At 46.3% G+C, this 13,988-nt stretch overlaps 1 protein-coding gene across 1 annotated transcript; it reads right to left on the minus strand.

Annotated features, from left to right (window-relative positions):
* Nucleotides 1-5,928: 5,928 nt before the first annotated feature.
* LOC112880717 (probable LRR receptor-like serine/threonine-protein kinase At4g20940) lies at nt 5,929-12,081 on the minus strand. The gene is made up of 4 exons (XM_025945465.1): nt 11,790-12,081; nt 10,085-11,383; nt 6,847-8,391; nt 5,929-6,679 (listed from the first exon to the last, which is right to left on the minus strand). Exons 2-4 carry the CDS (start codon nt 11,148-11,150, stop codon nt 6,096-6,098), a joined length of 3,195 nt encoding a protein of 1,064 aa, XP_025801250.1. The 5' UTR covers nt 11,151-11,383; nt 11,790-12,081; the 3' UTR covers nt 5,929-6,095.
* Nucleotides 12,082-13,988: the final 1,907 nt, after the last annotated feature.

The following is a 13,988-nucleotide window of genomic DNA, read 5'->3' on the forward strand; positions in this document are numbered from 1 at the left end:
ATAAAGCAAGCTTTTGGAGTCATCAAGCCATCCTTTGAAAGGTGGCACAGTCATTTGGGCCATGCTTTTGCCCCCATTGTGTCTAAAATTTTAGTATGAACAATCTTCTGTGTTTAGGTGAATCAAATAAAGAGTCTGTGTGTGATGCTTGTCAAAAGGCAAAAAGTCATCAGCTTCCTTATCCAAAATCGCATAGCGTTTCCAGCCAACCTTTACAGCTTATTTTTTCTGATATTTGGGGACCTTCGCCCTTTTGTGTTGGAAGAAACAGATTCTATGTTAGTTTTATTGATGACTATAGCAAATTTGTGTGGCTTTATCCCCTTAAGCACAAATCTGAAGTTTTTCAGAAATTCCATGAGTTTCAAAATCTTGTTGAAAGACTCTTTAATCGAAAGATAATATCAATACAGACTGATTGGGGAGGCGAATATCAAAAATTGCATTCCTTTTTTGATCACATTGGCATATCCCATCTTGTCTCATGCCCTCATGCTCATCAGCAAAACGGGGCCGCCGAATGAAAGCATCGGCATATTGTTGAAGTTGGATTAGCTTTATTAGCTCATGCATCTATGCCTCTTAAGTTTTGGGAAGATGCTTTTATAGCCGCCACTTATTTGATTAATCGCACTCCCAGTCGAGTCATCAATTTTGAAACCCCTCTTGAGCGATTGTTTCAACAAAAACCAGATTATTCTTCTCTCAGAATTTTTGGCTGTGCTTGCTGGCCGAATCTTCGTCCCTATAATGCCCACAAATTTCAATTCCGATCCACAAGATGTGTTTTCCTTGGCTATAGTCCTTTGCACAAAGGATTTAAGTGTCTAGATCCTCCTACAGGGCGAGTTTATATCTCTCGGGATGTCACGTTTGACGAAAATATTTTTCCGTTAGCCCAACTTCATCCAAATGCAGGAGCACGTCTTCGTCATGAGATCTCTCTCCTTCCTTCTGATCTTAGGCCACCAACATCTGATCAAGGGGGAGAACTATCGAATGATCATATGTTTAATTCTAACAACTCATGTGATGAAGTGTGTGCAGAAAATAGGGTGGATGCAGCAAATTCTGAAGAGCCTCGCGAGGTGAATCCAGCAAATGGCGTTGGCACTGGTGCTGATGCCAATTTGGTTCCAGGACCGACCCTGTCACCATCTGGATCAAGCGGCATTGGCGCTGGCCCGCTCCAACCAGAGGCCGCCACGATGTCGACAGGAGAGGAGGAAGCCGGCGACGATTTGCCTACTCCAACCGGCACAAATCCCAGGGCGGAATCTCCTGCGCCGCATTCACCTGCCCCTGAATCCTCTGCTCCAATCAGTTCTGAACCTGCTGGTATGGCCCCTGCTGAGGAAATTACAACGCGTCCAAGAACACGACTACAGTCGGGGATACGAAAGCCGAAGGTATATACTGATGGCACAATTAAATACAGTTGCTTTACCTCATCAGGAGAACCACAAAATTTAAATGAAGCTTTTGGAAATAAACATTGGAAAGAAGCTATGGATTTAGAGTACTCTGCCTTGATGAAAAATAAGACATGGCATTTAGTACCTCCAAGAAAAGGAATTAATATCATTGATTCAAAGTGGGTCTATAAGATAAAAAGAAAAGCTGATGGAAGTCTTGACAGATACAAAGCTCGTTTAGTTGCAAAAGGTTTTAAGCAAAGATATGGTATAGATTATGAGGATACTTTTAGTCCTGTAGTAAAAGCAACAACAATCAGAGTCATTTTATCTGTGGCTGTGTCAAGAGGATGGAGTCTTCGTCAGTTAGATGTACAAAATGCCTTCTTACATGGAGTTTTGGAAGAAGAGGTATACATGAGACAGCCACCAGGATATGAGGATAAATCTTTGCCTAATTATGTTTGTAAACTTGATAAATCTTTGTATAGTCTTAAGCAAGCGCCAAGAGCGTGGTACTCTAGATTAAGTATGAAACTACAGAGTTTAGATTTTAAGTCATCACGAGCGGATACATCTTTATTCTTCTATAACAAGGGAAATATCAGCATGTTTGTTCTTATTTATGTTGATGATATTATTGTGGCAAGCTCAGTACCTAGTGCAACTACAGCTTTACTCAATGATCTTAATAAGGAGTTTGCTTTGAAAGATTTGGGTGATCTACATTATTTCCTTGGAATAGAAGTGAACAAAGCCTCTGATGGTATAGTTTTGTCTCAAGAAAAATATGCTTCAGATATTTTAAAGAGAGTTGGCATGAGTGATTGTAAACCGGTAAATACACCGATGTCAACCTCAGAAAAACTTTCAGTTCATGAAGGAGGTTTGCTTGGTCCTAGTGATGCGACACAATACAGAAGCATGGTTGGTGCTTTACAATATTTGACGTTGACAAGACCAGATATTTCTTTTGCAGTCAACAAGGTATGTCAATATTTACATGCTCCGACTACAGTTCATTGGTCAGCAGTTAAAAGGATTTTACGGTATATTAAACACACTATGAAGCTCGGCCTAAAAATTGGGAAGATGTCATCTCTGTTTGTTGGTTAGTGGCTTCAGTGATGCAGATTGGGCTGGATGTATTGATGATAGGCGCTCTACAGGAGGTTTTGCAATTTTCTTAGGTTCAAATCTGGTTTCCTGGAATGCACGCAAGCAGGCGACTGTATCAAGATCAAGTACAGAAGCAGAATATAAAGCGTTGGCCAATGCAACTGCAGAAATTATGTGGATTCAAATCTTGTTGTTGGAAATTGGAGTTCAAGCACCAAGAAAAGCAAAGCTATGGTGTGATAATATAGGAGCTAAATATCTCTCTGCAAATCCAGTTTTTCATGCAAGAACAAAGCATATTGAAGTGGACTATCACTTTGTTCGTGAAAGAGTTGCAAAAGGATTACTTGATATTGAACATGTGTCGACAAGGGACCAAGTGGCTGATGGATTTACAAAACCATTAGGTGCGCGACAATTGGAGATTTTCAAGGGCAAATACAGACAAGTAACCGAACCAAATATGGAAGAGTCATGACCGGCTAAGGATTATAGATTGTCTAGAACTCTTGTTACTAAATTTAGTCTTTCCTAGTTTTATCTCTAGCTGGTCATATCTCCTTCATATATATCTGTAACCGCACCATGTTGCACATGCATCTAATTAACAAGTAGCCACCATGATCTCTGAGTTTAGAGGCCGGTGTTCCACCCAAGGCTTCAAGTGCGCCTCTGATTTAACACTAAAGGGCATATATATATATATTAGTGAATGAAGGGGTATATATGTACACTTTGTTCCCAATACTGCTAGCGAGACAAGTAGCGAGATCTAAGACATGATGAACAAATTCCAACGTCCGTGCGCATGTAATATTATTATACAGAAAAGGATTTGACTAATGACCTTTCAGAAAAACGCTCGAGGTATGATTAGGAAAAAATTTCGAAAAAAGATGATTAGGAATTTCTACAAATAATAAACCGAAGGCACATCCTCTCTCTGCCCCAGTCCATTTTTGCTTGAGCTTGTTAACGGGCCTGTGAGATCCCAGATTTATTAACGGGCCAGCATCGGTCCAATTCGTAGAGCATTGGGCCATTGACGCCCTTTTCCTCCTCCGCTGCGTTTACCACCAGGTTGAACTGGGCTTGCGTTGGGCTGTGTCATTGGGCTTGGCTACTGCAGAGGATCCCTCCCTCCTCCCTGGCCCGGAAAAAAAAAAAGAAAACCCCCCTCCTCTTCCTCGTCCGCGTCTCCCGCACGAACTCGCGAAGGCAGCAGAGCGGTAATGGTCGCTTCCGCCGCCGCTCTCCGTGCCCTTCGCCGTCTCCGAGCAGTGGGGCCGGCTCCGGCACTGAGTTCTTCATCCGCCAAGGTTCGGCAATCTCTCCTTCGTGCTAGTAACTACCAAGCGTCACGGTGATCGTATCGCTCGGAAAAAAGATTCCTTTTCCTTCCGTCTCCAGGTTCCCGCCGCCGCCGCCGCAGCGGGCAGCCTCCTCGGTGCGCCCCGCGCGAGCCTCTCATCGCCCACGGCGCCGTCGCTGTTCCGCTGCTACCGGAGCGAGGTAAAGATTGCAGCTTGTGCTTGCTTGTGCGTTTCTCCGCCTATCTTCGCTGACAGAAGTTGCCGGCCGCATTGCTAGGGGCATGCCGCCGCCTTCCTCCCGGGTGCGCCCCACTAAGGCCTGGTCTCACCGCGCTCAGCGCCGTCCATGCTCCACCAGTACTTGAGCGAGGTAAAGCTTGCAACTTGTTATTGATGCGGGCATTTCTGTGTTTTTTTAAGGAAATTTCTGTGTTTACTAACTATCAATAATCGAAGTCGCTGACCCCACTGTTAGGGGGCCTGCCACCACCACCCCTGCCAAGGAACGCTTGGAGCTGCACCCTTTTCTCCTGGTGCGTTGATCGCACCTCCCCCTCTCAAATATGATTCTATTGGGTAAAATTGTAACTATGTAGCAGCATTCCCATTCATAGTCCGGTTCAGATCCTGTGATGCATAATATAATCATGGGTTGCAACTGCACACCTTTAGAGTCCTGAGCATGAAACATGTTCTTTTACTGCATCATTTTCCACATGAGACATGAACCATGTTGCCACTTCAGAAAAGAAAAGCATGTAAATTTTCTCATCGCACAAACTAATACCAAGATGAGTTCTTTTCTTTATAACTAAGGATGGATTTGTTACTGTCTTCTGTTAAAGTGTCTGATTGTAGCCTTTGGTTCATTTTAGTTTGAATTAGGACTATGGTGCTATCTGTGGTCCATGTCATGTCAAGTTTCTTTAGTATCGTCCAAACAAGCTGGATATGTATATTGTTCATTTGTAGGAGAGTTTTGAGAACCTAAAGCAGACCATAGAGGATGACATTCAACAGGCCAAGAATGACCAAGCAAGGCTAAGGAGAGAATTGGATGAACTCAACATGGAAATGAGGTAATGACTAAGGTTGTTACAGCTTAATTTTCTTTGTAGTATAGTATGTTTCATTAACACAGGTTCTTTTTTTTCCCTTCTCAGAAGGCGTGAGCTTCAGGACCTAGCAAGGAGAGTTGAGATGATTGCGGACATCACCTGTGCGGTCATACTAGTCGCTCAACTCATCTTGGTTATTGGGCACTAGATTTTGGTTTATCTGTTGGATGCAAGGAGAGGAACCAACCAAGCAAAAGTTTGATCCTTGTTTCTGTTGTAATTTACTCTAAAATAATCTTCATGTGGATAATATGATGTTTCATACACTTCTGTTGTTCCCAGTTGAACTAGACTTCTGTTGCTCCCAGTTAAACTAGAGGATGTTGGTATGAGCATCTCAGTGAGAGTTTTAAACATACTTTTCTTTTGCAGTAACAGAGTTCTTATTATGTGACTAGTATAATACTACTATCTTGCAGTACTCTTCACTGCTTTTATCCAGTTCCTTTATTGATCTTTGTTAGCACAGTAGAACTCTGTTAGCATGTCCCAATTCTTATCTTCAAAGTTCTCTAGCGTCTGTCAGTTGTTGTAGACTGACTTTGTGTTTATAACTTAGCAACCGAGAGTGCACACCTCTCAATATCTGTTTAAGTAATTAGCACACCTGATTTCGTAATTGACATGCATCCTATCATGCTACGTCTTGTTTTGGTGTTCAGAGAAACCTTGAAATTTAACCGTCCTAAGATCTAGTAAAGCGCACATTATTACGCCATACGCCATGCATCCACCATCCAATTTGCTCTCCCACCGTCCATATAAAACAAAGCACACAGGGACTTCTAAAAATCTTTAAAAAATTTAAGTAGATTCTACAAATCAACAACGATCCATTTTTTAAAAAGTTTACTTGCTTAGATGCTTTTGAGGGAGACCTAAATTGGCTCTCCACACCTAACAAGATTTGCCTTGCCAAACCTTGACAAGCAAGGCTAGTATGGGCATTATGGCACAATAAAATGAAACAGAAGAACACTTTGGCAACCAATGACATTCCATTTGAAATTGCTGGCATCAAGACGAGGCCAATACACTTGGATTTCCCTGCTACAGCAGTACTTAAGAGTTTCAGACAACACACGCGCTAACACACAGACTGTTAATCTAGCACTAGTGAATGCGCCCAGCTAGATTGAGGAAAGATCCTCATACACAGACTTGATCCCTGGCCTCTCGGAGACCGGCCGAATGCACCTCAGTGCAATGCCCAGGGCCTCCTTCATGCCCTTCACAGCCTGCGGGTTCTCAGAATCTGAGGCCATGGCTGAGTCAAAGCAGTCTGATCCCCGGCCTTCCGCCACACGCAACCGGACCCAATCGGTGAGGTCGACGCCACCCTCGGACCCCGACACGACATCCCCTGCGCACCTGCCGGTCAGGAGCTCCAGCAGCACGACGCCGAAGGCATACACGTCGGACTTGAACGAGGGGGATGGTTTCTTGGAAGCTGCCAGCTCAGGGGCACGGTAGCCCAGCACGCCCAGGTCGAGGATCTGCTCCACCACGCCGGCCTGGGTCATCAGGCGGTGCAAGCAGTAGTCAGCGACACGGGCGTTGAGGTCCAAACCATCCAGCAGGATGTTGGTGGCCTTGAGGTTTCCATGGGGCATTGCGCGGTCGAAATGGAGGTAATTCAGGCCACGGGCAACGTCGACAGCAATCTTCAGCCGCTGTGCCCAGGTCAATGGAGGGCCTCTCCTGCCCGGTCGATCTGCACATTCAGAGAAACATCTCAGCAGAGTTAGTGACTGAACTTATTTTTTTCTCTGATGAGTGTGAGGAAACTGCTAGTGTGATATGCAGATGAAGCTTATACAAGAACTCTTTAGTCAGATGTAGGTATCTGCAGAAACGGTAATCAGTAGATGATGGCATTACCGTATAAGAAGCTAGCAAGACTTCCTGGCGCAACATAATCTGACAGTATCAATTTCTCATGCGGTGTTGGACCCCAGTAGTAACCCCGCAACCCAACCACATTTGGATGACGGATGTTTGCGAATTTCTTGGCCTCCTTTGCAAACTCCTTTTTGGGCCTTGCAACACCTTCCCTCAGCCATTTCACAGTTAGGAACACACCATTCTCCAGTGTAGCCCTGTACGAAGTTCCATGGCTGCTCCTGCCTAGAACTTCAGCAGGCGCCCTTGAAAGTTCCTCTGGTGTAAGTGTGATTGTTTCGTCCAAGAAATGCAACTCCCCTGCTAGCCTGTCAGGTGATCTAACATCCAACCGTGCCAATCCTTCCTGACCATACGCCTCTCCAGAATCCGGTGACCAAGAGTAGCGGCTGCCCTTTGACGGTGAAAAGCCCCCAACAGCTGATTTCTCTTCTTGGCTAAGTGCTTCAGATGTAGAGCCCTTTCGAGGAGTTACAAGCTCATCTGCTGAGATTAAACCACCTTTGTTGTCCTTTCCTTTCATACTTGCAGAGTCTTTAGTAACCCTGTGGAGGTTCTTATCTGAAACCTTTTCTGAGCTAGGAAACTGCCTTGAGATCCGTTTGTAATGGCATATGATAGCAACAAGGATAAGGATGACAAGAATAACAATGCTAGCTGCTACAATTCCTATTTTAGCACCAGTACTGAGTGATTTGCCACCTCCAGAACCAGATGGAGAGTTTCCAGATCCAGATGAGCTAGCAGGATATTCTAGTTTTGAGTTCCCAGGATGGAAAGAAGATTCTGGAAACTTCCTCAAGTTCTCTGGCACGACACCAGAAAGGTCATTATAGGACGCATTGAAGGATAGGAGCTTATCTGGAAGATCCTCAGGTAATGGCCCGGTGAACTGATTTGTTGACATGTCAAGATCAGTAAGCGCCCCAAGCTTACTGACAGTAGCAGGTAATGAACCAGAGAAATTGTTTGTCGATATATCAAGAACTCGGAGGCCAGATAAAGAGGCAATATCATCAGGGAGGCTTCCATTGAAGTGATTTCCAGAAATATCAAGCACTTGAAGACTCAAATTTTTGGATGAGGAACCAGGAAAAGATAGGCCACCAAAAAGCATGTTATCTTGGATGTAGAGCTCTTGTAGCATGGATGAAGTGAGTAGATCAGCAGGAATAGGACCACGTAATTGATTGGAGCTCAGGTCAAGTACGGTAAGTTTGGGGTATTGAACAACAGCTTCAGGGATGGTGTCAGATAGAGCATTATGGGAAAGATTTAGGTAGTTTAGGCGAAGGAACTGAGAGCTCACATCAGGAATTGTCCCAGTTAGGTTGTTCTGACTAAGGTCAACATATTCCAACTCGCTGGTCCATTTGGCAATTACTGATAAATTCCCTCTAAACTTGTTATTTGATAGATCTAACACAGTGCAGCTCCCAGCAAGCAATGGAAGATCCCCAAAAAGAGCATTGGAGGACAGGTTAAGGATTTGCAACGTTGTTGATGTGATCATATTGATATGCCCTGCATAGTAAAGAAAATACAAAAGATAAGTTTGAATAGGTTTGTACCGTCATCACAGAGAATGTCATGCTAGGAAATGAAATATGCAAATGCTAGTAAATGCATTAGCGCACTTAATATATTGCTTAATATCCATGCTCTATGCATAGTTATTATTTTTACTCAAAGTAAGCCAGTGATTTGCAAGGCATCATATACTAATACCATACTATGAGATGCAACAGTTTCCAATCATAGCTTATACAGCTGCACCTGCTAGTCCTGTTACTTGCTGATGTTAGAAAGGAGTCCACACCATTTAAAGCCTAGTAAACATAAGGTGCTAGAGGAGGACAGGGCAACAACATGGCAAGATGTCCTAGTTTTTTTTTTTTTTTACTTTGTAGGACAGGGTAATTTTGAGAAGCTTAGAGTAGTGTAAGGTTCTAGTGGAGGACTGAAGGTACATGGCACTGCAACTCTATAGGACTATTACAGAAGAGAGTAAATGGAACAGCAACATGTCACATTCACATGTTACTTCCATGCATTATGTACTATATAAAGAACAGAAATTCGTAATACAGTTTAACTGAACATGACACTTATATGGTGTGCCTGTTGCATTATCTGCTTTCATCACTAAGAAATCTTGCCATCAGGATATATTCCTCAGCTCCAGAGCTCAACACAGAAATGTGTATCATCTCCACTTAACAGAACCTTTTATTTGTGTTGGCTGTTGAGTGATCTCCTTTCATTTATCAATTCTCAATCATGCTACTCCATAAAAATAATCTGTAGTTTCACTGCATCTGTAACTACAGTATCAAGCTTGCCATAACCAAACATTTAGATAAGACCCGATTCATTAGTTGCAGTGGAGAAGTTAATTAAGTTTTAGGCAATGCCACAGTAGGCCATATTATGAGCCCAGATTTGCAAAGAATCTTTTATACCGAATGGAAGCTCTACATAGAACTTAAAGGGGAAGAAACAGAATAAGCTAACTGGTTTGGCACATGCTTAATTTTTATTGGCTAGCAGTACTTTAAAGCCAATCACATGGCAGGATGGCCTAGTTCTTTACTTTGTAGGCCACGACAGGGTACTGAGTTTGAGAAGCTTGGAGTGTAGTGGGGTACTGTAATTAAAATGGTGGAGATACATTTCACTAGAGAATTAGTACGGAAGAGTAAATAAAAACAGCTACACATCACATATTCACATACTATTTTCATATGTTGTGTACTAGTACAACAAACAGATCAGTGAGAAATCTTGCATTCAGTATACATATCCCAACTCAAGTACTAAACAGAGAAGTGCATAAAACAGAACTTTTCACATTTCCTTCAATTCATCAATTCTTGATCATGCTACTGCATATAACTAGCCTGCCGCAGAATTAGCTAACTGGTGCAAACTCAACCAAATATCATCCAGTTCATATTTTTAGGAGTAATCAGCAGCTCAAATCATCATTTGCATCAGATAAATAAAACAACATAAAGGATCAAGTAAACAAAGTGCTAGATAAGAATTTATGTTCGATGTTTTTCACAAGAAGTGTTGACTAGCCTTACTTTTTGTCCTTGTTATTCTGAGAAAAGGAAGACATCAATATCACTAAATCTTCAACATGGGCATTACATGGCATTCAGGAAAAGGGAACAGGAGGACTGAAAGAACGATTGTTAAGTGGTGTTAATACCTGTCAGGTTATTAGCACTTAGGTCCAGCTCGCTTAGGACAAGAGAATCCCCCTTCAGAAGACCACTAGGTACAAATCCAGTGAATCCATTGTTTGCAAGTCGCAAAACTTCAAGATCATAAACATAATTGAACCCCGGCAGGTCACCAGATAACTGATTGTTGCTCAAATCGAGCACCTTCAGTCTCCCAAAAGTAGAGAGTTCAACCCCATCGATCAGTGACCCAGTCAGCTTGTTGTTGCTTAGGTTCAGATATAGAACTGTCTCTGAAATATCAGCTAGAAACTTGAGCTCTTTGGGGGTAGTGCTGGTGAGCAAGTTCCCGCTGAAATCAACATGAGCAACAGCTGATTCAATCAAGAACTTCCAATCAACACCACCATCCAATTGGTTCCAGCTCAGATCCAAAAACTGCAGGTTCACAAGGAGACCGAGCCCAGCAGGAATACCCTTTGTGAAGGCATTGCGGGACAGGTTCAGAGCAACTAAGCTCTTCAGACCTTTCAAACCTGCAGGCAATGGGCCAGACAAAGAGTTGCCGCTCACATCCAGCGACTGAAGCGACATAAGCCCGTCGATGGAGTCTGGCAGAGGCCCTGAGAAGTTGTTCCCAGCAAGTGACAGGTTCTGCAGGCTGCGAAGGTTGCCAATACCTTCAGGGATTGGCCCCGAGAACTGATTGTTCGAGATATCCATGAACTTCAAGCTCTTCAGACTGCCTACATTGCTCGGGAGGCTCCCTGAGAGGTTGTTGTTGGCCATAGTGAGCTTTACAAGCATGGTGAGGTTGGCGAACACAGAGATATCAGCAATGCCAGAGATCCCATGGCTGTCGAGCACGACCCCCGCGACGCTGGCGCCATTGCACACAATGCCGTTCCAGGACGCCGGGCATCCATTGAAGTCGATGGACTCGTCGTTCCAGGAGTCGGTGATGTAGCCGGAAGGGTCATGCGTGATGCCCTTCTTGAAGGCGAGGAGCGCGAGGATGTCCTGCGAAGGCAGCTGGCCAAGTACAGGGGACGCTAGCAGAAGCAACACGAAGAAACCCCCAAGAAGCCCCATCAGTCACTCACTCGCCTCCCACGGGTAGATTGGGTTGGGAGGCTACTAGGACTCAAGAACACAGCACCTGATGCATTTGCTGGAGGAAAAATGGAGTGAGCGTGCGTGCAGGGTAGCTATCACACAGCTGCTAGTGGACACTGCTACTAATATCCGGCCACAACACTTGTCCCTTTCACCTGATCTCACTTCGCCATAAAACGCCAGATTCCTTCGTTTCAACGCCTTTGGGCCTGAAATAAGCACAGAAATGTCAAAATAAAGACAGATTCCAGATTCAACAAACACCCCTAACGACCGAATCTTTGAGCACCGAGAGACTAGCGGCAAAAATGTAGGATAAATAACACAGAAAAAAGCGTGCCTTTCTGACAAAACAAAAATCGTCTTTCAGGACAAAAACAGTTAAACCCCTCTCCTTTAAGTTTAATCCCACAACAACGCCGGTAAAAGCGGTACCTTTGCCCACGGAAACAGCCACCCACCCCGCGGCTCGAACGCATAAACGCAGCACAAAAGCACGCGCCTTTTTCAGCTCTGTGAACCCACCCAACCAAGAACCCAAGAAGGCAAGAAACATCCAAGGAACCGAAGATGTAATATGGGAACGGAAGTCCAAATGCAATCTTTTCCCCTTACCAAGCAGTGAGACCGGGCGTTTAAGCGCAGCACCCACCGCTGCCGCCGCTCTTGGCAGCAGGGCAGGCAACCACCCTCGGAGCAAGTTGAATGAAGAATGGCTCTGCGTTGAGCCGGGTTGCAGTGGGGGAAGGGAAAGGCAACGTGATGCAATGGGGTCCGGCAGGGCGCCCTGGGGAAGACGGCAGATGCAGAACCCTAGCCCTAGCTAGCTAGGGATGGGCTGGGCTCCCGGCAGCTGCTGTGCGGCGGCGGCGAGGAGGGGAGGGGAGGCGGAGTCAGCAGGGGAATGGAGTGGGGAGTGGGGAGTGTGGAGGTGGGAGGCTGCCGCGGGGGGGGGGATGGGCGTGGGGTTTTCCCTGTCCTTGGTCCGCCGTCGCCTTTTGGTTTCGCGTCGCGGGTTTTTTATTTGCCTTTTTCGCGTCCTGGTCCTTTGGAGAAGCAGTAATTCCGGATTTTTCTACAGCGGGCGTAGCACTTACTACGACTAGCTTTGGATTTTTCGTGGTCAAACCGAGCTTTGGCTGGCTGAGAATGAGATTTTGCAGCGTGTTAATCCGTCTACTGTTCTGGTCTGCTCGGAGGGCTTTGTATTGCTGAGACTGAGATTTTGCAGCAGCATCCAATCCCCCAGCCGTGTGCACGGATCTTAAAGCAGCCTCGTACCCACGGGCGGATGGTGATGGAGGCGGAACTGGACATTGGCCCCCGCTTTCTCCACGCGCTGCTCCATCTCAACTCGCCTCTGCTCGATTTGGCTTCAGGCTCCGCAACTGCTCGTACCGGTCGGAGCAGCCCGACCCGTAGGCGTACCGGACCATACCAACCAGACGTCCAGGCCTGGCGGTGGCACGGGCGTACATGCACGCCAAGAAGAAACAAAGCAGAAGGCATCATGCGGTCGTGCGCGTACGGCGTCCAGGAAACCGGACCGGTCGAGGAGAATGTAAATACAGGACTCGGCAGGGGTGGGCGCACAAAACAGCAGTGTAGGGGGGCCCACTCTAGTCTGCTCCCGGTCCTTGGCGCCCCGCTAGGAGGGAGGGAGGGTTCTGTAAATTCTTTTTTCTTTGCCGGCGTTTCCCGCGAATTTCTTCTGCCGCCCGCCAAAACGGGGCAGCAGCGGACCCCGTCCCCAGGCCGGCGGCTCACTCCCCCCCGTGCCCGCCTGCCCCTCGTCGCGTCGAGGTCCCACCCCCACTAGGCGGGGCGGGGGCCCACGGAGCAGCGAGAGAGGAGCGGGCGGGCGGGCCGCGTGCGCGTCGCCCAGCCTGGCGGTGTGGTGGGCGGCCCGACCCGACCGGTCTCCGCGGTGGCCGGGGCTTGTTTAATGGTGGGCCCGGGGTCGCAGCCTCGTGCGCCGCGCCGAGAAACCTTCGCGCCACCCAGCCCACAGCCGGCGGGGGCGCCCACCCCAACGAAACGGAACAGCCAGCCCGGCGGGGGAGAGAGGGAGAGAGAGGGGGGGTCATATTGACCTCATCGGATCCCCTGAATCCCCAACTGTATCCGTATCCCTCCACCTGCCCTGCCTCAGCATCAATACCAAGTACATGCTGTACCATCCAGTATTCCAGTCTTTGGATCATTAGAACTCACATTCATTGGGTCACCTTCAACCTTATTTCTCCAAATAAATGAAAGTGTGTTTCTTCGCCAAATCTTTTGAAATAGGGATAAAAAGCTCAACATTCGGGTGGCACTTTCAATCTTTTCACAGAAAGAACCTCAGACTCGCTCTGAGCCACCTTTGCCTCCCTTCTCCCTTCAATTTTCTTAAACAAACGGGTACTCATCTTTGTGGCATCCAGTAAAGTTGGCCATGTGTGCTTTGACCTTCCTTCCACAGTTAACTCACAGCCCTTTGCGGCCCTTCCCAGCACAGCAGCTGCTACACAGATTCCTGCTGCTACATCTCAAAGATACTACGCTACCGCCCCCCTACAGCCAGTGGTAGTCTACAAGTGCATGATTTGAGATGTGAGATGAAGTGTGATTGAAACAAAATTTAATGGAAGGAATGGACCACCCTCATCCATCCTTTTGCAATGCCAATGGATGCCAGATCTTCATCCTGCAATTGCTAGCCTGCCCTGGAGACCAGTCCAGAGAGGAGGTGGTTAGGCCTTTGTAAGAAGGGTCAAAGGGCTCCTCAGCTCAGCAGCATCCCAAGCTCAAGGCTGTGCAGGCTTCAGGAGC

Source organism: Panicum hallii, chromosome 2 (genome assembly GCF_002211085.1).
Source record: "Panicum hallii strain FIL2 chromosome 2, PHallii_v3.1, whole genome shotgun sequence".
Taxonomy (NCBI): Eukaryota; Viridiplantae; Streptophyta; class Magnoliopsida; order Poales; family Poaceae; genus Panicum; species Panicum hallii.